This window comes from Emys orbicularis, chromosome 11, assembly GCF_028017835.1.
Source record: "Emys orbicularis isolate rEmyOrb1 chromosome 11, rEmyOrb1.hap1, whole genome shotgun sequence".
In the NCBI taxonomy this organism is placed as follows: Eukaryota; Metazoa; Chordata; order Testudines; family Emydidae; genus Emys; species Emys orbicularis.
This window is the reverse complement of record NC_088693.1, coordinates 1,429,926-1,452,857: the sequence shown is the minus strand read 5'-3', so window position 1 is coordinate 1,452,857 and position 22,932 is coordinate 1,429,926. Positions and strand designations below refer to the sequence as shown.

Below are 22,932 nucleotides of genomic sequence, written 5' to 3'. Positions count from 1 at the left end.
TAGACAACAACATGAAATTCCCCAAAGCCAAACGGAAGGTGCTGCACTTTGGAAGAAAAGCCAAATGCACAAACACAGACTGGGGGAGACCTGGCTGGGCAGCAGCGCAGCTGAGAAGGAGCTGGGAGTCGCGGTGGGTCACACTCACAACCGCAACATGGGTCGGCAATGCGATGCTGTTGCAAAAAAAGCAAAGGCAATTTTTGGTTGCTCTAAGAGAGGCAGAGCCTGCAAGTCACGGGAGGGGATAGACCTACTCCTCTGCACTGGTTAGGCCTCAGCTGGAGAACTGGGTCCAATTTTGGTCACTGATGTATAGAAAGGATGCAGAGAACCTGGAAAGGATCCAGAGGTGAGCGACAAAGATGATCACAGGGATGGAATGCAGCCGTGCGAGCAAAGGCTGAAGGAACTGGGTATGTTCAGTTTGGAAAAGAGGAAATTGGGGGGGACGGGATAGGGGTTTTCAGATACTTGAAAGGCTGCCATAAATAAGATGGAGAAAAGTTGTTCTCTCTTGCCACAGGGGGCAGGACAAGAGGCGATGGGTTCAAACGACAGCACAGCAGAGTTAGTCAATCTCAGGAGAAACTCCCTCACTGGAAGAGCAGTCAGACAATGGCACAGATACTTTGGGAGGTTGTGGAAGCCCCTTCACTGGAGGTTTTCGAGAGGAGGCTGGAGCCGTCTGTCTGGGATGGGTTAGACCCAACAAGTCCTGCATTGGCAGGGGTTAGACGAGATGACCCGTGCGGTCCCCTCTAGCCCTGTGGCTCTGTGGTTCGACACACCCCAGCTGTGTTCATGGTCAGCTCCTTGACTGCTCTGCCAGGCATGGCTCAGGTCAGCTTCAATAAGGTGTTTACACACAACTCCGCCCCGTGGCTGAGCCGTGTAACCCAGTTTTGCAAGCGAGGATGGTGGTAACTGTCATTTGGGTGAGGTGAGGTGGGGTGAGGTGGGGTTGGAGAGAGAAGTTACCTGAGCTGTGACTGTTGCTGGTGAAGTCTGACCCCGTTTCCTAGAACACAAAACAGGACAAACACACACAAGAGGGAAGAGACAAGAACAGCAAAGGGAGAAGATGCAGCTTCGTTCTGTCTCTGGCGTTGACGTTCACTTCCAACCTTCCTGCCGGAAAAACACAGGCGCAGCCCACAGGCTGACCAGACACCCCGAGACCTGGCAAACTCGTACCAGGATCAGGATGTTTAAGGCATTGCTTTTAGTAGCCTCTTTTGAGTCACAAGCTACTGGCAGTGTTGCGAAATATGCAGCTTTGGCCAGCTAAGCCAGACTCTTATTGGACAGACGGCAGAAGGAGAGCGATGGAAAAGAGAAGAAATAAGGAGGGGAAGGAAAAGGACACATGGGAGGGAGGTCTCACATCCCACGTGGTGTTTGGGATTCACCTGGAGCTGGGAGAGGTGGAGGTGTCATGTGGGTCCTGCTCTCTGGCACGGTCTGCTCAGGGCGTCTCTCAGGATCAGGATGACGGGGCCCCAGGAGATGGTGGGGGAGGCAGCCATCATGGTGAAACTCACTCCAGCAGCCAATTTTTCTCCCCATAGTCTCTTTGTATAAGGACCCCGAAGGGGGGCGATGGCGGAACAGCCCCTCCCTGCATTATTTTGTCCACCAATTAGGCCTAGTATCTGACACACCCCTTTTGGTTCATTGCTTTTCAGTCTCACGCTGGTCTTGTTTACCAGGCCTTGAATCATATCAGACAGCCTCATTGTTTGGGCTAATTCAGTCCTTTGCACCTTTCCCAGTCCACATGTGTTGCAATAGGACGGTTCTTGTGACACACCAGGAACTTTCACCCTCTCTTTACAGCTGCGCTCACACTTCGGGTAAATGTGTAGGCCCAGTTATCACAACAGTGCTGGGTGTTGCCCCCGAAATCCGGACCCAGAGCAGCTCTCCCCGCCCAAAGGCCGGGTCGCGCTGGTGCTCTCTGCTGAGCTGAGCCTCGTTATTGTACAAGTCGGAAGGCGAAGGGCTGACCTCTCTGTGGCTTGGCGGAGTCCAGCGAACTAGCAGGAATAGTGCAAAGGGGGTTGGGGACCAGCCTTCCATAGCCGCTCATGCTAACGCCTTCCCATTGGGTAGCTCTGCAAACGGCTGCCATGGCTGGAACGCCCCGCTTAGACCCATAGGCCCCAAGGCCGGAAGGAACCACTGTGATCACCTAATCAGGCCAGAGACCTGCCCCAACAGCATTCCTAGAGCAGAGCTTTTAGAAAAACATCATGATTTAAAAATTGCCAGCCTCTGTGACAGGCAGAGGCTGTTCTCCCCTTGGGTCCCGGTCCCCTGAGAGGCACCGGAACAACTCCAGCGCTGCACACAGCAGGAAGCTGCCCCAGCTCCTGGCCCAGCTGAGTTGGGGTCATCCTGCTGGGGCACTCCCGCTTGCTCTCGGCTGGGGTAAGATATTACGGACTAGGGAGTGCAGAGAGGCCCCCTGCAGTGTCTTGTTACAGTCCCCTCTCCTGGCAAGGGGGGGAGTGGGGAAAAGCAGAGGGACTCGAAATCCTGGGGAGAAATGGCCTCCAAGGGGCTGGAGTACATGGAGCAGAGGGGCCCTGCTCGGGGCACCTGTAGAGACTTCTGCCAGCTGGCGGAGGAGTCTGAGGCTAGCCCTTTGGATGTGTCCACAGGAGAGGGCCACACGACTCCTGGCTGCAGCTCCCTCCAGGCATGCCAGGGCGGAGAGGCGGTTTTTATTAAGCCAAGGGGTTAGCAGACATCCCAGCTAGGGCTTGCAACTGCCCTGCCCCCACCCCCTAATGAGTCACAGCCGCCTGCAGCAATGGCCAGGAGCAAGTACAAATGGGAATTATGCCCAGCCCAGCCCAGCATGGTGAAAGCCGGGGTCCCAGACACTCCCCGGCATGGCTGTGACGGCACCAACAGCACTGCGGCTACTTAGCATCAGTGCACAAACTGGCTGAGGTTCTGGCCCACCAGGAACCTTAGGAGGCCAGCGGAGACCTGCCAGGCCTGCTCTGCGGGAGCACCTCTCTCTGGACAGCCTCAGACAGTGCGACCCAAAGGGGGAAGCGCACAGAGGCTGAAGCAGCCCAGCTGGCTGTTGGCTCCGTTCTTAGCCCCTAGTGAATCTGGCCTCGGTCCAGAGCAGACCTCTGCCCCGGCTCCAGCACCACAGGGCACTTGCTGTCCTAGAGGCAGCCAGTAGGAGCCGGGCTCTCTCCTCTCTTCTGCTAACACAAACATGCAGCACTGGAGATGGCTGGAAAGGAAACCAGAAGTCCAGAGGTGGTTGCATCTTTTTATACAGCCCCAGCTGGGGAGGAACAAGGTCCGTGCTGGGAGCGTGGGACAGAACTGCACCCTCCAGTCGGTACCAGCTTGAAATGCAGGGAGCAAACTAACCGGGTGAAACCCACGTCACTTCCGATGCCTGCCGCAGAGGGATGCAGAGCAGGTTCCTTGGGACGGTTTCCAGCATCAAACAGCATTGTCCCATTTGCGGCTCTCGGTCTCTCTCCATTTCCTCTCTGACTCCACCTCCACAGCGCTGGGTTTCAGCAGCAGGCCTGTGGCTTCCCCCGGGGGAGCTGACCCCTCTTCCAAAGCGTGGCTCTCCTCCCTCCCCGGGCAGAGGAAGCAGAATGGAAAGGCCTTACACCTGGAGGGAGGGAGCAGCCTTCTCAGGGCCGGGGGAAGCCCGTACACCTGGCTGGCTTCGCTCCCGCACCCCTGAGGAGCGTTCTCGCCCAAGCCTGGTTTCCACGCTGCCAGCTCAGTGAGTAGCCCTCGTTCTTCCAGAGTGCCTGGAACCAAGGAGGAGAGATGTGGTCAGAGAACCCGCCCGCAGGCAGCTGGAGGAGAACCCTCTGAGATCCAGCTGGCAGCTGGAGGAGAACCCTCTGAGATCCGGCTGGCAGCTGGAGGAGAACCCTCTGAGATCCGGCTGGCAGCTGGAGGAGAACCCTCTGAGATCCGGCTGGCAGCTGGAGGAGAACCCTCTGAGATCCGGCTGGCAGCTGGAGGAGAACCCTCTGAGATCCAGCTGGCAGCTGGAGGAGAACCCTCTGAGATCCGGCTGGCAGCTGGAGGTTGGCACTGGTAAAAATACTCACCGCAGCTAAACCCTCCCTAGACACTAAGCCACGCTCCGGTCCCCAGGGCAATGGAAGGTGCTGCAGAGGTGCCAGGCACTGGCTTTACCGCTACCACCACGGTGACAATAAATATCACCAGGATCCCAGGCGTCCCGGTCACTGGCCACCAGCACAGTCGGGATTGCAGAAATCCCCATCCTTACGGCCTTCCCAGGCGGGGACTGTGGGGACTGGAGCCGTCAGTCTCACGGGGCTGTTGTCCCGGTGACAGTCCCCATGACTCTCCCTCACAGCAGTCCCACAGGGGCCTCCCTCCCGCGTGCGCCCGCTGGCCGGATGCACAGGACTGGATTCCACATCCCTTGGTAACTAACACCAGAATCCAGCCGCAGCAACTCGCCTGGAGCCAGACTTGCTGCCCCTGCAGCAGAGAGAGATTTAAACGAGGGCGCCTGGCAATGGGTGGGGGCGTCCTCTCACCTGAGACCGTGTTCTCCAAGAAGAAGGACAAGAGGCCGGTTAAAAAGACTGGAACCGTCATCACAGAGAGGAGGAAAAGGTCCAGGCAGACCCAGCCTAGGGGGAACAACAGCAGAGTTACCCCGACCACGAGCAGCACCGCCCTGCACCCAGGCGTCCGTCGGACGGAAACGTTCCAGCTAAGGGCTACAAGGGGAAGATCAGCCCATAAGCAGGTGCCAAAGAGCAAGGAGGGTTCGGAGCCCCGCTGCAGGGTGCGGAGCCTTGCCAGGGATCAGTGGCTGGAGCCGAATGGCACGGAGGGGGAGCAGCCAGCCACCAGGACTGGACTCACACAGCGCATGGTGACCCAGAGTCCAGCGTCCCGGGGGGAACACAAGAAGGAATGTGATTCCCAGGGTCGTCAGCCCCCAGCCCCGAGAGAAGGCGGCTCATACAGCACCTGTGGCCACGTATCCAGGGGCCGCGCTGAGCCACCGCGGCACCAGCAGCGCCATGAACATGGTGAAGCCGACGATGAAGATGTTCCTCCCTGAGTCAATGTTCGCGTATTGGAAATACGAAATCCCGGTGCCGACGGCAACGGTGTATGTCACGCAGAGCACGCCGCCTGCAGCAGCAAGCGGAGGGGTCAGACTGGGCGGGCAGCACGTGTGCCCATTGCAGACAGGGCAAGGTGGGCGTGCAAATCCTGATGGGGGGTGGGGTGGGACACGTGTGCGAATCCCAGGTGAGAAAACAGGCCTGCTATTGCTTTGCTTCAGGGGGACTGGCCTCACTTCTCCCCTTCTCCCACCCCCACTCACAGGCCGATCCGTCCTCCCAGCTGTCAGGCCTGCACATGGCCCGCTCCAGAGCACACCCGCTCTGCTGCTGGGTCACCTTGCCCCAGCCTGTCAGGCCCAGGTTCAGGGTACTGTGCTGCCACTCGTCACAGCTCAGCCACGTCACGGGGCTCTGGTCGCTGCTGCCTGCCTGTCGCCCCCTGGGATGCAGGACCCAGCTCCTAGGGGGATGGGTCTGGCTCTCGGCTGCGATCCCGACGCCAATGGGAGTTTTGCCGCAGATGTCAGCAGGGCCAGGATTTCACCCCAGCTGGCAGTCTGACTTATAGAAAGGAGCCTGCTGTGCTGTCCCTGAGGAATCGTGGGTAACGCTACCGTTTATGTAGGGCCTACACAGAAAGTGTGTGAGCGCCCCCTGCTGGCTCTGCTGGAGCAGCAGGCCTTGTCGCCCCCCCCGAACTTCAGGCAACGCAGAACACGGTGCGGGGGGCCAGCGCTCTGTTCTCCGCGGGGGAGGGGGTCTCCCTGGCGCCCCGGCTCAGGAGGGCTATTTACCATGAACCGCCAGTGGGATGGTGGTGAGGAGCTCTGCCAGCCGGGGGGACATGCCCAGGAACACACATGCCAACGCACTCACTTGCACGGAGTGACGCGAGCTGGCCTGGGCACAAAGAGAAGAGAATGGGGAGTGGGCTGGGGGAGCCCCAGTAGCACCCTGCCCAAGCCTGCACCCCCCCCCCACTGCCTCTGCCCACGCTGGCCTGCCGTGCACCCCGGCCCCCTCACAGCTGGCAGGGCCTGGCGCTTGGGGTAGGGGGCATCTGTCTGCCTCAGCGCTCCATACACTGGCCTGAACCCCCCATTTCTGGGGCAGACCCGGGGCCCCAGTCAGCCCAGACTGTCCCACAACGCAGCCTCCAGCACCCTATGTTCTACGCATGGCCAGTGTGCAGTGCATGCTGGGAGCCATCGTCGCCCTGGCCTGCACCTCTGTGAAAAGCAGGGCAGCAGGGATCTGCTCTGTGCTGTGCCCTGGGCTCCCGACCCGCTGCCAGCGCAGGTGGGCAGAGCCTGGGCGTCTGGGTCGTGACGTTATCCCTCCACCAGTGCTCTGGGGCCTCCTGAATTCCCGGCAGCCCGCCCTGCCTGCCCAGACCACCCTGCTCGCATGGCACAGGCTGCGGGAGAGTCGCCTTCCAGTGCCAACAGCTGCCCCTTGAAGGGTCTCCCTTGGACCCCAGTGCCATCCCATGGGCGCCGGGGCACCGCTGGCAGGCAGAGCCCTTCCACCAGGCCTGCCGTACCCCTGCGCAGAGAGAGCCTTGCCCTCTGCCCCTAATGAGCTGCCGGTAGCGCCGCAGGGGGCATCCGTGCCAGCTAAGCCGTCTGATCCGGGCCCTCGCTGGCGTGAGATGAGCCCCGGGATGGCCCCTGGTGGAGGCACACGCCCAGCTTGGGCGTGGACAGGACCCGCCTGCATGGAGGAGGCGACTCGGCCCATAACTGGGCAGCCTCGGTTATACCCTCTGCAACCCCCTTACCCACTGTCCCGCGAGCTGGCCGGACCGGTGCACCGTAGCCCAGTGGCAGCTCTGGGTCGGCCCAGCATGCCCACAGGCCCCCCACCCGAGTCCCCCGCCGTACCTGGGTGAGGCTGTTGGTGCAGGCGTTGGGGATGCTGGAAGCCGTGCCACTCACCCCCCCCAGCGCCCCCAAAAGGAGGCTGCCCAGCCCTTCCGTGCAGAGCCCGCGGTTGCAGGCATGCCGAGGAAGGGCGGGGGTCCGCAGCGCTCGCGGGCACAGCAGGTAGCAGCCCACGGAGTTCATGCTGGAGGTGATGCCCATGGCGACGCCCACGCCCAGAGCCCGGGAGCTGAGGGACGGCCATTCCCGCTCACCTAGAAGGGAGGGAGATAGAGACGGTCACTGGCGAACGGGGGCCACGGGCAGAGGGTGGATGGGCAGGGCCGGCCCTGTCCCTCGTCCTACCTGGGTAAGGGACTTGGAGCCAAGGGGAGCGGAGGGTGCCGTTGGCTGTGGGCAGCTGCCACGTGGCAGGGCCCAGCAGGTCCCAGCGGACGCGAAGGTGGCTCAGGACTCCCCAGACAATCCAGGCACAGCAAAGCGGCAGCAGCACCTGCAGGGCAGCGAAGGGAGCCTGAGACGGGTCCGTGAAAGCCCCGTCCCGAGGGCACACACCCCGCCCCCGCCAGAGCACCCACCGATGACAGCCACAAGCTAGAAACCCGGCACAGCCAGCGCCGCTCCCCGGAGCAGGGAGCCCACCCCCCAATGTACCATTGCCACCAGGTGCTTTGATCTGCTTGTGGGGCAAGGGGCCAGACCCATCAGCATCAAGTCAGTGGAGCTGCCCTGACGGAGGGTCTGGCCCAGGGAGAGGAATGGGACCCCAGCAAGGCAGACTGGGTCAGCCCCCAGCTCCAGCTCCCCCAGTCTCCTGCCTGGGGCAGCGCCCAGCATCAGACGCTGCAGAGGAAGGTGGAAGATGGACTCAGAGGACAGGAACGAGAACGAGATGCAGCAGCAGATGGGGATAATCATAAAATAACAGAACCATAGACGTGGAAGGGACCTCGCGAGGTCATCTTGACCAGTCTCCTGCCTCATGGCAGGACTAAGTATTATCTAAACCATCCCTGACAGGTGTGTGTCTAACCGGCTCTTAACAATCCCCAATGACGGAGATTCCACAGCTTCCCTGGGCAATTTGTTCCAGTGCTTAACCACCCTGACAGGAAGTGTTTCCTAATGTCCAACCTGAACCACCCTTGCTGCAATTTAAGCCCATTGCTTCTTGTCCTGCCCTGAAAGGTTAAGAAGAACAATTCTTCTCCCTCCTCCTTGTAACAGCCTTTTATGGACTTGAAAACTGTTATCATGTCCCCTCTCAGTCTTCTCTTCTCCATGCTAAACAAACCCAGTTATTTCAATCTTCCCTCATAGCTCATGTTTTCTAGCCCTTTCATCATTTGTGTTGCTCTTCCCCCCTCTATCTCCCCCATACATCACCCCCCCACCCCCCGGTCTGTGACAGCTAGAGATCCGCTCAAGCCCTGATGCAGGAGGGGTGATAGCCCTGCCAGAATTTGTGTTATAATTCATTAGAACAACTCTGGAGGGTCCTGTTATCCAGAGAAATGTCCAGCCCCTTTCTGAATCGTGACTTCCTGTGGCAGTGAGTTCCACAGGCTAATCACACATTGTGTGAAAAAGTGTTTTCTTTTGGATCTCCCACCTGTCATTCTCATCCAGCGGCCTCTTGTTCTTGCTCCGTGAGCCAGGAGAAGAGACACTCCTCACCTCCCTTCGCTCGACCAGGCAGTGTTTTATAGACACTGATCACGTGCCCAGTCTTTGCTCTCTCTGCACAGGAGATCTTCTCCCAGGTCCTTGATGGTTCTCGTTCCTGTCCTCTGAGCCCGCCCAGTTCTGCGCTATCCTTTCTTTGCACTGACCAGAGGTCTGCTCGGGTTGTCTACACTGGGCCCAGCCCCCTCCCTGAGTAGATACAGCCCCGGGAGAGCCAGGACGGTGCACCAGACGTTGACGTCCCCCCTCCATGTGCATTACTTGGCCTCTGTCGATACGAATTCCCCTAGCGCTGCCCATTGCCTGGCAAGGCTGCGTCTCCCCGATGCCCCTCGCAGTCCCCCTTGGTGCCGACTAACCCAAATCCCCTGGGTCTTAGTCAGTCACAAAGAAGAGGGTGAAATGCTCAAGTCGCTGAGGGGGCCGGTGCCCAGGCAGGCTGCCCAGGGCCAGTGGGGAACGAAAGTGCCGCGCGCAGCACGGGGCCTCATACCGAAAACATGCGCAAGGCTGGGATGCTTGTCTCCACGGAGATGCCCTTGGCCCGGGTCCATGTGCAAAGGGGCAGGCGGCAGGACCCCAAGTGCTGGGAGAACAGGATGGCGAGGAGCACGAGCCTAGGAGAGACAGAGCCCGGGTCACGGCACAGCTAATGCAGGGCAGGGAGCGCCCGGGGCAGCCGGGCCCCAGCTCAAATGTATCACCCCAGCTGGCAGGCTGCACCCCGGGCAGCTCCCATAGCGCCCCCTGCTGGGAGAGGCTGGGAGCTCCTTCCCCACATGTGCATGCGCCATTCCCCCAGCGCCTCCTGCTGGGAGAGCCTGGGAATCAGAGCGCTCACATTAGTGCCTTCTGCGGGGAATGCAGTAGCGGGGAGTTCCCCTGACACCACTCCCCACAGCACCCCCCATAGGGAGAGACTGGGCCAGAACCCCTGTGTGGGTGTGACCAGGTGGCTCCGCAGGCCGCCCCAGTGGCAGGACTCCAAACTCACGTACAGCAGGGCGACCCCCCAGCTGGCCGAGCAGAAGTGGGCTGCCTCTTTGTAGGCAGACAGTCCGATGATGGAGAGGCTGGGGGCCAGGACCATGGGCCCGCAGCGCTGGGCTACCCATCCCCCCACGCCAGACACCCCCAGCGCCAGCTGCACCAGCCCCGAGACCACCACGGCTCCAGAGACCTGCGGAGAACAAGGGATGAGAAGACAGTGATGGCGGCCCCATGGCCTCCCCGAGCCTAGACCCCCAGCCCCTCCCAGAGCGACTCAGCCAGTCACTGGGTTCATCCGCTCCCTATTGCTCCTGGGACCTGACGTCTGCAAACTCCCCAACCCCCATGCATCCCTGCAGCCCACCCCTACACACACACATCCCCCACCGCCCCACCCTCCCATGCACCCCACCCCCATGCACCCCGCAGCCCACCCCTACACACACACATACCCCACCGCCCCAGCCCCCATGCACCCCAACTGCCCCCACCTCCATGCACCCTGCATCCCACCCCTACACACACACCACACCCCCATGCACCCCAATGCACCCCAACCGCCCCCACCCCATGCACCCCGCAGCCCACCTCTACACACACACACACACCACCCCCCACCCCCATGCACCCCAGCCCCCATACACCCCAACCGCCCCCACCTCCATGCACCCCGCATCCCACCCCTACACACACACCCCCACCCCCATGCACCCCAATGCACCCCAACCGCCCCCACTCCATGCACCCCGCAGCCCACCCCTACACACACACACACCACCCCACCCCCATGCACCCCAACTGCCCCCACCCCATGCACCCCACAGCCCACCCCTAAACACACACACACCCCCACCGCCCCACCCTCCCATGCACCCCACCCCCATGCACCCCGCAGCCCACCCCTACACACACACACACCTCACCCCCATGCACCCCAATGCACCCCAACCGCCCCCACCCCATGCACCCCGCAGCCCACCTCTACACACACACACACACCACCCCCCCACCCCCATGCACCCCAGCCCCCATGCACCCCAACCGCCCCCACCTCCATGCACCCCGCATCCCACCCCTACACACACACCCCCACCCCCATGCACCCCAATGCACCCCAACTGCCCCCACTCCATGCACCCTGCAGCCCACCCCGACACACACACACACACCCCACCGCCCCACCCTCCCATGCACCCCACCCCCATGCACCCCGCAGCCCACCCCTATACACACACACCTCACCCCCATGCACCCCAATGCACCCCAACCGCCCCCACCCCCATGCACCCCAACCCCCATGCACCCCCGCAGCCCACCCCTCCACGCCCCACACCCATCCCATCCCCACACACACCCTCCTCCCACTCCTGCACACACCCCCACACCCTACCCCCCCCCCACATCCCCCACTCTCCGCGTGCTCCCCAGGGCTGGGATAGCAGAGGCACCAACCTCTCGGAGTGACTGATTCCAGCTCCCGGGGGCGGCACAGTCCTGCTCAGCGCACTCAGCAGGCACGTCTGTACCTGGAAGGGAAGGACGGAGAGACATGACCGGGCAGCCATCGGGGCTGAGCGGTACCTGGAGGGGGAGGGGACCCCAGTTACTAGGAGGAGCCAGGTAACAGGAATGGGGGATGTCAGTGGTGGGATTGTGGTGAGCAGGAGACCCACCCAGCGTTGCCTGCTGGGTGCCAAGGCAGTGGATGGCATGGGACTCCAGTGGGTTTATGTGCAGTGCTGGGGTGGAGCCGGTGGCCGTGGCACATGGAGGTACCAGTGACATAGGGAAGGACAGGAGAGAGGTCTTGGAGGCTGGCAGGAAAGAGGTTGTAGTCCAGGACTCCATGGCAGCATTCTCTGAAATGCTTCCAGCTCCACGCGCAGGGCCAGGCATACAGGCAGAGCTGCCACGTCTCCGTGCGGGGCTGAGGTGATGGGGTAGGGAGGAGGGGTGAGGTGCATTAGGAACTGGGGAACCTTTGGGGGAGGGAGGAGCCTATACAGGAAGGACGAGCTCCACCGGAACCAAACGGAACCAGTTCAAAAGGTCGCAGAGGAGGTTTTACACTAAGGGCTGGGGGAAGCCAAGGTTCAGGCAGAGGCATCTCTTAGGGATGAATTGATTAACGGTGGAACTCTGTAACCTAACAAAGAGGACAGGCTAGAGGTCGGGGAAGTCCAGGTGGGAGCTGGTGAGGACCAGTCTCAGGTAGCGGAGACGGAGTCCTAGGTCAGTATAACACAGGAAGGCAAGGAAGGAGAACTCTGTGTCGCTCAAACGCGTCTCTCTCCCACCAACAGAAGTTGGGCCAATCAGAGATCTGACCTCCCCCTCCTTGTCTCTCCAGAAGTCTAAATACCCAGCTGGGTGAAGCAGAGGGGCTGGCATTGCGTGAGGATAGTGATGTAAGAGGCATCAGAGAAATGTGCTGGAAGGATGATCATCAAAGGGTACAAAATATACAGGAAGGACAGAGCAGGCCGCGCTGGTGGGGAGTGGTGCCGTGTGTGAAAGAAACCACCACGCAGTCGAATATGGTAAAAATCTTAAAAGAATCAAATGGTCCCATAGACTCTCGGTGAGTAGAAATCCCATGCTTGAATAATCAGAGTCTGGCAGTGGGGATATGCTACCGACCACCTGACCAGGATGGTGACGGCAACTGAGAAATGCTAAGGGAGGTTACAGAGGCTACAGAAACCAGAAAACTCACTAATTGCCTGGGAACATGTCGCCTCTGGGCAGGATGCAGAGAGAACATTTCTAGACACCATTACTGACGGCTTCTTGGAGCAGCTGGTCCTGGAACCCACAAGGGGAGAGGCACGTCTTGATTTAGTCCTAGGTGGCACATAGGATCTGGTCCAAGAGGTGACTATAGCTGGATCGCTCAGTAATAGTGACCATCATGTAATTAAATTTAACATTCTTGGTGAGGGGGGGGGGGGCTTTTCACTTTCAAAAGGGGAACAACCCAAATTCAGAGGAGCTGTCACAAGGGTGAAATGCCTGCAAGCAGCAAGGAGACTACTTAAAAACACCACAATAGAGGCTCAGATGAAATGCAGACCCCAAATCAGAAAAGCTCGTGAGAAGACCAGAAGACCCCCCTCCCCCCGCCATGGCTAAACAGCAGAGTAATGGATGCTGGGAGAGGCAAAGGGGCACCCTTTAAAATTTGGACATCAGATCCTAGTGAGGCCAATAGGACGGGGCACAAACTCTGGCCAGTTATGTGGAAAGGTAGAATGAGGCAGGGCAAGAGAGAATTTGAGAAGCAACTTGCTCAAGACACAAAAGCGAACAGTAAGATTTTTAAGTATAACAGGAGCAGGAACCCGGCCAAACAGGCACTAGGGGCACTCGACCACCATCATGCTAACGGAGCACTCAAGGCAGACCAGGGTGTTGCAGAGAAGCTAAATGAATTCTTTGCATCAGTCTTCACTGCAGAGGACATGAGGGAGATCCCCACATCAGAGCTGTCCTTTTGGGGAAACAAATCTGACGCACTGTCCCAGAGTGATGTGTTAATAGAGGAGGTTTTAGAACAAATTGATAAACAGCAATAAGTCACCAGGCCCAGATGGGATTCACACAAGAGTTCTGAAGAACCTCAAATATCAAATTGCAGAATTAGTAACCGCGGTGTGTAACCGATCTCCGAAACACGCCTCTGGACCAGATGACTGGAGCATAGCTAATGTGACATGCCTCACCACTCTGTTCGAATTGTTTGAGGGGGTCACGGAGTGTGGGGGGACACAAGGCCCTGCACCCCCGGCTTCCTGCGATTCACCATGACTCTCAGCCAGCCAGTAAAGCAGAAGGTTTATTTAGACGACAGGAACACAGTCCAAGACAGGTCTTGCAGGTACAGACACCAGGACCCCCTCAGTTAGGTCCATCTTGGGCTCCCAGGGCGCCCCAGCCCCCTTGGGAGGTCAGAGCCCCGTCTGCCTCCCAGCCCTGGTCACTAGCCAGCTCCTCAGACTCTGCCTTCAGCGACCCCTCCCACAGCCTTTGTTCAGTTTCCCGGGCAAAGGTGTCACCTCGCCTCTAACCCCTTCCTGAGTTCTCATGTTACATGCTCAGGTATTCTCCGTCGGTCAGTCTCCCATCCCCCAATGCAGACTATCCTAGCCACACTCCCCTGTCAGCATTCAAAGCCCACAGGAAGAACAGTCCCAGTTCGTCACAGAGGGGTCAACAAGCAGGTGGACAAGGGGGATCCAGTGGATACACTGTACTGGGATTTTTGACAAGGTCCCTCACCAAAGGCTCTAAAGAGAAGTAAGAGGGACGGTCCTCTCATAGATCAGTAACTGTTTGAAAGACAGGAAACAAAGGGGAGGACTAAATGGTCAGTTTTCACAGTGGAGAGAGGTAAATAGTGGGGTCCCCCAGGGATCTGTACTGGGACCAGTCTTATTCAACATATTCATAAGAGGTCTGGAAAACGGGGTAAACAGTGATCACCGCTGGCAAAGTTTGCAGATGATACAAAATTCCTCAAAATAGTGAAGCCCAAAGCAGCCTGCGAAGAGCTACAAAGGGATCTCACACAACTGGGTGCCTGGGAAACAGAATGGCTGATGAAATTCACAATTAATAAGTGCAAAGTGACGCACATTGGAAAACATAATCCCAGGTACAATATCTAATGATGGGTTCTAAATTAGTCCTTAGCACTTGACAGAGATCTTGGATTCACCATGGATAAGGCTGCAAGTTTGTCGGTGACTTCTGCAGGCAGCCCCTGCGCCAGTCACACCAGCCACTGGTAGGGCACTCTCGGGCCACTGCCCCTCACCCCCCAGCAGCAGCAGAGTTAGGGTTGGGGGCAGGGAGTTGGGGCACGGGACAGGGTGAGGCGAGCTCTGGGTGGCGCTTACCTTGGAGGAAGTTCTGTGCACTGCCTCTGCCTGCAGGCACCACCCCCGCAGCTCCCATTGGCCGCGGTTCCCAGCCAATGGGAGCTGCGGAGCCAGCACTCTGGGCGGAGGCAGCCCGCAGAGCTGCCTGGCCACGCCTCTGCCTAGGAGCCGAGGGAGGGGGATGTCCCCCCTTCCAGGGAGCCCCCCAAGGTAAACACACCCAGAGCCCACCTCACCCCATTCCGTGCCCCAACCCCCTACCCCCTCCCACACCCTAACTCTGCTGCTGCTGGGGGGGTGGAGGTGCAGAGCCAGGTAGGGAGCCTGCTGGCCCCGCCAAACACCCCCCCCCCCCCCGCCCGGCACCAGCAGGGTCCCAGGCCGTGTGCCACTACCCGCCCCCCTCCAGAACCCACGGTGCCCCCGGGAAGCCCCCCCCCCCCAGTTTTAGTCAGGGGTATATAGTAAAAGTCACGAACGGGTCACGGGCCATGAATGTTTGTTTACTGCCCGTGACCTGCTCAGAGCTCCGGTATGAAACTGCAGAAAAACCTGAGTGTCTCTGGATAAAGTTGAGAAGTGTGAGCAACAAGGGTGATGTCGTGGTCGGAGTCTGCTATAGACCACCAGACCAGGGGGATGAGGTGGACGAGGTTTTCTTCTGGCAACTAGCAGAAGTTGCTAGATCGCAGGCCCTGGTTCTCATGGGAGACTTTAATCACCCTGATATCTGCTGGGAGAGCAATACAGCGGTGCACAGACAATCCAGGAAGTTTTTGGAAAGTGTAGGGGACAATTTCCTGGTGCAAGTGCTGGAGGAACCAACTAGGGGCAGAGCTTTTCTTGACCTGCTGCTCACAAACAGGGAAGAATTAGTAGGGGAAGCAAAAGTAGATGGGAACCTGGGAGGAAGTGACCATGAGATGGTCGAGTTCAGGATCCTGACACAAGGAAGAAAGGAGAGCAGCAGAATACGGACCCTGGACTTCAGAAAAGCAGACTTTGACTCCCTCAGGGAACTGATGGGCAGGATCCCCTGGGAGAATAACATGAGGGGCAAAGGAGTCCAGGAGAGCTGGCTGTATTTTAAAGAATCCTTATTGAGGTTGCAGGAACAAACCATCCCGATGTGTAGAAAGAATAGTAAATATGGAAGGTGACCAGCTTGGCTTAACAGTGAAATCCTTACTGATCTTAAACGCAAAAAAGAAGCTTACAAGAAGTGGAAGATTGGACAAATGACCAGGGAGGAGTATAAAAATATTGCTCAGGCATGCAGGAGTGAAATCAGGAAGGCCAAATCACACTTGGAGTTGCAGCTAGCAAGAGATGTTAAGAGTAACAAGAAGGGTTTCTTCAGGTATGTTAGCAACAAGAAGAAAGTCAAGGAAAGTGTGGGCCCCTTACTGAATGAGGGAGGCAACCTAGTGACCGAGGATGTGGAAAAAGCTAATGTACTCAATGCTTTTTTTGCCTCTGTCTTCACGAACAAGGTCAGCTCCCAGACTGCTGCACTGGGCAGCACAATATGGGGAGAAGGTGACCAGCCCTCTGTGGAGAAAGAAGTGGTTCGGGACTATTTAGAAAAGCTGGACGAGCTCAAGTCCATGGGGCCGGATGCGCTGCATCCGAGGGTGCTAAAGGAGTTGGCGGATGTGATTGCAGAGCCATTGGCCATTATCTTTGAAAACTCATGGCGATCGGGGGAGGTCCCGGATGACTGGAAAAAGGCTAATGTAGTGCCCATCTTTCAAAAAGGGAAGGAGGAGGATCTGGGGAACTACAGGCCAGTCAGCCTCACCTCAGTCCCTGGAAAAATCATGGAGCAGGTCCTCAAGGAATCAATTCTGAAACACTTAGAGAAGAGGAAAGTGATCAGGAACAGTCAGCATGGATTCACCAAGGGGAAGTCGTGCCTGACTAACCTAATTGCCTTCTATGATGAGATAACTGGCTCTGTGGATGAGGTGAAAGCAGTGGATGTGTTATTCCTTGACTTTAGCAAAGCTTTTGATACGATCTCCCACAGTATTCTTGCTGCCAAGTTAAAGAAGTATGGGCTGGATGAATGGACTGTAAGGTGGATAGAAAGCTGGCTAGATCGTCGGGCTCAACGGGTAGTGATCAATGGCTCCATGTCTAGTTGGCAGCCGGTTTCAAGCGGAGTGCCCCAAGGGTCGGTCCTGGGGCCGGTTTTGTTTAATATCTTTATTAATGATCTGGAAGATGGTGTGGACTGCACTCTCAGCAAGTTTGCAGATGACACTAAGCTGGGAGGAGTGGTAGATACACTGGAGGGTAGGGATCGGATACAGAGGGACCTAGACAAATTAGAGGATTGGGCCAAAAGAAACCTGATGAGGTTCAACAAGGACAAGTGCAGAGTCCTGCACTTAGGACGGAAGAATCCCATGTACAGCTACAGATTAGGGACCGAGTGGCTAGGTAGCAGTTCTGCAGAAAAGGACCTAGGGGTCACAGTGGACGAGAAGCTGGATATGAGTCAACAGTGTGCTCTTGTTGCCAAGAAGGCGAACGGCATTTTGGGCTGTATAAGTAGGGGCATTGCCAGCAGATCGAGGGACGTGATCGTTCCCCTTTATTCGACATTGGTGAGGCCTCATCTGGAGTACTGTGTCCAGTTTTGGGCCCCACACTACAAGAAGGATGTGGAAAAATTGGAAAGAGTCCAGCGGAGGGCAACAAAAATGATCAGGGGGCTGGAGCGCATGACTTATGAGGAGAGGCTGAGGGAACTGGGATTGTTTAGTCTCCAGAAGAGAAGAATGAGGGGGGATTTGATAGCAGCCTTCAACTACCTGAAGGGGGGTTCCAAAGAGGATGGAGCTCGGCTGTTCTCAATGGTGGCAGATGACAGAACAAGGAGTAATGGTCTCAAGTTGCAGTGGGGGAGGTCTAGGTTGGATATTAGGAAACACTATTTCACTAGGAGGGTGGTGAAGCACTGGAATGCGTTACCTAGGGAGGTGATGGAATCTCCTTCCTTGGAGGTTTTTAAGGCCCGACTTGACAAAGCCCTGGCTGGGATGATTTAGTTGGGTTGGTCCTGCTTTGAGCAGGGGGTTGGACTAGATCCCTCCTGAGGTCCCGTCCAACCCTGATATTCTATGAGTCTATGACCTGTCCGTGACTGTTACTAAAAATACCCGTGACTAAAACGTTGCCTTACCCAGGGCGAGTTCTCGGAGAACTTCAGTTCCATGCACAGCAGTGGCCACAAGCGCTAAGAGCATGTTCGGAAGCATTGGGAAAGGGATAGAAAATAAGACAAAACATATCCTAATGCTGCTCTATCGACCCACGGCACACCCACACCTGGAATACAGTGGGCAGTTCTGGTCACCCCATCTCAACAACGGATACAGTGGAACTGGAAAAAGGTTCAGAGCAGGGCAACAAAGATGGCAGAATCAGAGACCCACAGGGTTTGAGGGAACCACACAGGTCATCTTGTCTAACCCCTGCCAAGATGCAGGATTTGTTGGGTCTAAACCATCCAAGACATTGTCAAGGGTATGGAACAGCTTCCATACAAGGAGAGATTAAAAAGATTAGGACTGTTCATCTTGGAAAAGAGATCACTAAGAGGGGATATGGTAGAGGTCTATAAGATGATGGCTGGTGTGGAGAGAGTGAATCGGGAAGTGTTATTTACCCCTTCACATAACACAAGAACCAGGGGTCACCCAATGAAATTAATAGGCAGCAGGTTTAATGCAAACAAGCGGAATTATTTCTTCACACAGCACACAGTTAACCTGTGGAACTCCTTGCGAGGGGATGTTGTGAAGGCCAAGACTATAACTGGGTTCCAAACAGAACTAGAGAAGTTCCTGGAGAATAGGCCCAGCAATGGCAATTAGCCAGGATGGGCAGGGATGCAACCCCCTGCTCTGGGTGTCCCTAAACCTCTGACTGCCAGGAGCTGGGACTGGACGACAGGAGATGGATCACTCGATAATTGCCCTGTTCTGTTCACTCTCTCTGAAGCACCTGGCACCGGCCACTACAGGAAGACAGGACCCTGGACTGGACGGACCAATGGCCTGACCCAGTGTGGCCGTTCTTACATTCTTAAGGCTGGGTTTGAAGCTGCTTTGGGTCCTGAAATGTCAGCCAGGAAAGCCCCATGCTGGGGCAGAAGCAGAGCGATGCCAGACTCCTGGCACTGCCAGGCTGGGGTAGTGGCATCCCAGCTAGGCCCACGTGGGGCCACGAGCCAGATGCCCTGCCCTGCAGCTGGTACGTGCCCTGCTCAGTTGCCATCCCAAGGTGCGGGTGCGAGGAGATGCCACCCGGGGGGTCGTAATCCCCGGTCCCTGCTTCTCCTTCCCTGAGCACAGCCGGCCCAGAGGGTCCTTGACCAGCAGCCTGAGGCCGGCCGCTGGAGCAAGACAGACCAGCCTGGGAGTAAGAGGCAGCCTATCGGGGAGGGCGACGGACCATCAGGGCAGCGTCCCTGGGCTGGAGGCAGGACTTGCGGGTGAGGGGCTCTGGCAAGTTACAAGGACAAAGTGTGTCTGCCTTACACCCCTGCCCCTACGAGAGCCGAGTTCAGTCGATCCCCTCCGGTGGGGAGGCGCAGAGCGCTGGGCTGGCCACCGGGCCAGGCCCGGCTCCCACGCTACCATGTCCCCACCTGGGCCAGGCCCGGCTCCCACGCTACCATGTCCCCCCCCTGGGCCAGGCCCGGCTCCCGTGCTCCCATGTCCTCACCTGGGCCAGGCCCGGCTCCCACGCTACCATGTCCTCACCTGGGCCAGGCCCGGCTCCCATAAGAACATAAGAACATAAGAAAGGCCGTACTGGGTCAGACCAAAGGTCCATCTAGCCCAGTATCTGTCTACCGACAGTGGCCAATGCCAGGTGCCCCAGAGGGAGTGAACCTAACAGGCAATGATCAAGTGATCTCTCTCCTGCCATCCATCTCCATCCTCTGACGAACAGAGGCTAGGGACACCATTCTTACCCATCCTGGCTAATAGCCATTTATGGACTTAGCCACCATGAATTTATCCAGTCCCCCTTTAAACATTGTTATAGTCCTAGCCTTCACAACCTCCTCAGGTAAGGAGTTCCACACTCCCGCACTCCCATGTCCCCACCTGGGCCAGGCCTGGCTCCTGTGCTCCCATGTCCCCACCTGGGCCAGGCCTGGGTCCCATGTCCTCACCTGGGCCAGGCCCGGCTCCCATGCTCCCATGTCCCCCCCTGGGCCAGGCCCGGCTCCCGCGCTCCCACATCCCTGCCTGGGCCAGGCCGGCTCCTGCGTGCCCAGGTCCCCGCTGGGCCGGGACGATATGCCGGGGGCTCTGCTCACCGTTCCTGGCCGTGTGGGGCATGTGGCGGCTCAGCACCATGGCGGGGATCAGGAACTCGAACGATGGCGCTTGAACCAAGGGCAACCTGCCAGGCAACAGCAAAGACAGATCAGCTGGGAAGTGCGGAGGGGGCTGCAAACAGGGCTGGGGCTCCTCCCCTCCCCACCCCCCTGGCAGGATCCAGAGGCAGGGGATGGGGAGCAGGGAGAGAAACCCACTTGGCCCAGATGCTGGCTCCCATCTCCCCGGGTGCCTGGGTTCAGGGAGAGGTGGGGGCCCCCTCCTGCCCCCCGCAACCCGTGGGAGTCCCCAGGGCCCGTCACTCACCTGCTGCCCAGGCTGGTCTGCAGCGCCGTGGAGACCCCACAGGCAAAGAGGCTCCGGGCCAGCAGCTCGTTCCAGTTCCGGTTCTGGTCCCGGACGGGGGGCGCTGGGAGCAGGAGCAGGTGGAAGATGCAGAGGAGAGAGGCCTGGACAGCCAGGTGCTGGAGAGAGTGAGGCCGGGGGGGAGTCACAGCAGGCACTGGCTTGTGCCACTGTGCAGCATAGGGCGCCCCGCGGCTCTGCCCCTGCCCCACGGCTCTGCCCCCGCCCCGCAGCTTTACCCTGCAGCTCTACCCCCCTCCCCATCCCAACCCACAGTCCCCTGACACCTCTGCCCTGGGCTCTCTCCCCCAGCTCTGCCGGTGCCCCTCAATCCCAACCTGCAGCCCCTGCTAGCCCAGCCCTGGGCTCCCCCCAGCTCTGCCGGTGCCCCTCACTCCCGACCCGCAGCCCCTGCTAGCCCAGCCCTGGGCTCCCCCCCCCCAGCTCTGCCGGTGCCTCTCACTCCCGACCCGCAGCCCCTGCTAACCCAGCCCTGGGCTCCCCCCCAGCTCTGCCGGTGCCCCTCACTCCCGACCCACAGCCCCTGTTAACCCAGCCCTGGGCTCCCCCCCCAGCTCTGCCGGTGTCCCTCACTCCCGACCCGCAGCCCCTGCTAGCCCAGCCCTGGGCTCCCCCCCCAGCTCTGCTGGTGTCCCTCACTCCCGACCCGCAGCCCCTGCTAGCCCAGCCCTGGGCTCCCCCCCCAGCTCTGCCGGTGTCCCTCACTCCCGACCCGCAGCCCCTGCTAGCCCAGCCCTGGGCTCCCCCCCAGCTCTGCCGGTGCCCCTCACTCCCGACCCACAGCCCCTGCCAGCCCAGCCCTGGGCTCCCCCCCGCCATTGCTGTGCCAGTGCCCCTCAGTCCCAACTGGCTCCATCAGCCCCGTGCTGCCCAGCACACCTGGCCCCTTTAACACTCCCATCAGCTGCTAGAGACTCAACATTCCCATTGGGTAGAAACCGAGGCTGTAACCCCAAGAGCCAGCTCGGAGCTAGAGCAGCCGGCAAGGCAGGGCACCAGGTCCCAGCCCTGGGAGCGAGACCCACAGCCCCTCACATAGGGCCAGACCCCACGGGACTGAAAATCTGGCCCCCCTCCCTGTGCCTCGGTTTCCCCCCACAAAATGGGGCTGAGGGGCCGAGCCGCAGGGCAGGGTGAGCTGCCCAGCTGCAGGCGGTCGGACTGCAGGAGGCTTCAGTGAAACGCTGGGGGAACATGTACCGCAGAGCTGGGGGCCTGATCACGCCAGGCTGGTGCCAGGGCTGGGCTGGGGGGACCAGCCGGCGGCCAGGGAGGGGCTGGACGGTCCCTGGGACTCTCGGCACTGCAGCAGAGGGCTGGGGGGAGCTCTATCTTGACCACATCCTTCCCCCAGCGCCAACGGGGATCCCAGCACCACGCTGGCACCTGCCCTGCCGAGCCGCAGGAAGCGCCAGGCCAGACCCATTCCCTAACGCCTGCCCCACCCCCCTCCACGGGCAGAGAACCGGCTCGGAGTTGCCCCCAGACGAGCCCGGCTCCTCGTCCCTCCTGGGGATTTCCCTTAGATACTCCAGGGTCTGGGCATCGTGCCATGGTGCCGGTGCTCCCCCGCCCTCGGCGCTCTCGACCGTCCCGCCAGGCACGGCCACATCCCACCCCCCACCCATCCCGGGCCCTGGGGTGTCAGGGCTTGTCCCTGCCCATCCGCTGCCAGCGGCGCGCCTGCGGCCTCTCTCACCTGCAGGGCGAAGCAGCAGCTCAGGCCCCAGGGGGGCGTCTTCAGCAGGGAGTAGGAGGCGCACACAGGGCTCCGGGAGGCAGCGCTCCTGCAGCAGCCCCCATTCATGCTGCCCCTTCCCTATGCTCCCTGCTTCCATCTGGCCCAGGGCATGGCAGCCGGGGGAGGGCCACTTGCCCCCGCGGGGGCCAGAGCAGGGCTGGGAGTTCAGGCTGAGTGGAGGTGACCTTTGCCCGAGCCCCCGGCCGGTTAGCCATTAACCCGGCCTTGCAAGGAACCGCTCACTGCCCCCTTCCCCCCTCTCCCAGACTCGGTGCTGTGACCTCTAGGCAGTGCCGTGGGACCACACCCAGGGCGCACGAGCCCCAGCCTTTGGTCCGATCCGCACCCGCTCCCCCAGCGCCCGTGCAGGGGAGATGCTGGGCGCGGCCGGCAGAAGGAATCACCCATCCCTGTGCCAGGCTGGGGGACGGGCACCGCTGCAGACGGCTGCTCCTAACAGCTCTCTGCCCCCCTTGGCTGAGGACCCTCCCAGCCGCCTGGAGCCAAACGCCCCCCCAGGCAGTGGCAGAGCCCAGCCGCCAGGCCTTGGTGCTCCCCGCCCACAGCCCGGGGTGCCCTCAGCAGCAGCCCAGCTAAGGAGGGGCCGGGCCAGGCCGCCCAGCGCAGCCTTTTGGGGTCCTCACAAGAAGAGACTTTGGGAGAAAAGCTGGCCAGACGCAAATGCCCAGCCTGGCTACCCCCCAGGAGCCACCGAGACATCCTTGGGCCTCTGCTGTCTGGATCCCGAGAGGTGTTGGAGCAGACTGGGCCAAGAGGGACCCACATGACACCGCCACTTCCACTGGCCTTGGCTGAATCCCAAACACGCCCCCAAACTCCCAGGGGCCCTTTTTCTTCCCTCCCTTATGATTCTCCTTCTTCTCTCTCTCCTTTCGCCTTCTG

The 22,932-nt window shown here is 59.4% G+C and overlaps 1 protein-coding gene across 1 annotated transcript; it reads right to left on the bottom strand.

Annotated features, from left to right (window-relative positions):
* Nucleotides 1–3,477: 3,477 nt before the first annotated feature.
* On the bottom strand, nt 3,478–22,095 carry SLC23A3 (solute carrier family 23 member 3). The gene is made up of 12 exons (XM_065413753.1): nt 21,988–22,095; nt 20,229–20,386; nt 19,901–19,986; nt 11,132–11,205; nt 9,688–9,869; nt 9,183–9,306; nt 7,349–7,496; nt 7,004–7,257; nt 5,915–6,020; nt 5,017–5,184; nt 4,575–4,670; nt 3,478–3,803 (listed from the first exon to the last, which is right to left on the bottom strand). Exons 1-12 carry the CDS (start codon nt 22,093–22,095, stop codon nt 3,478–3,480), a joined length of 1,830 nt encoding a protein of 609 aa, XP_065269825.1.
* Between the last annotated feature and the right edge of the window lie 837 nt (nt 22,096–22,932).

What these genes read in the sequence shown, in the direction of transcription:
- SLC23A3 (XM_065413753.1), bottom strand. Translation starts at nt 22,095, where the DNA reads ATGAATGGGGGCTGCTGCAGGAGCGCTGCCTCCCGGAGCCCTGTGTGC. An exon ending in CAGACCAGCCTGGGCAGCAG is followed by an intron (nt 19,987 to 20,228) that starts GTGAGTGACGGG and finishes GTTGCCTGGCAG; the next exon opens with GTTGCCCTTGGTTCAAGCGC. An exon ending in CAGCCTTGCGCATGTTTTCG is followed by an intron (nt 7,497 to 9,182) that starts GTATGAGGCCCC and finishes GCTGCCCTGCAG; the next exon opens with GTGCTGCTGCCGCTTTGCTG.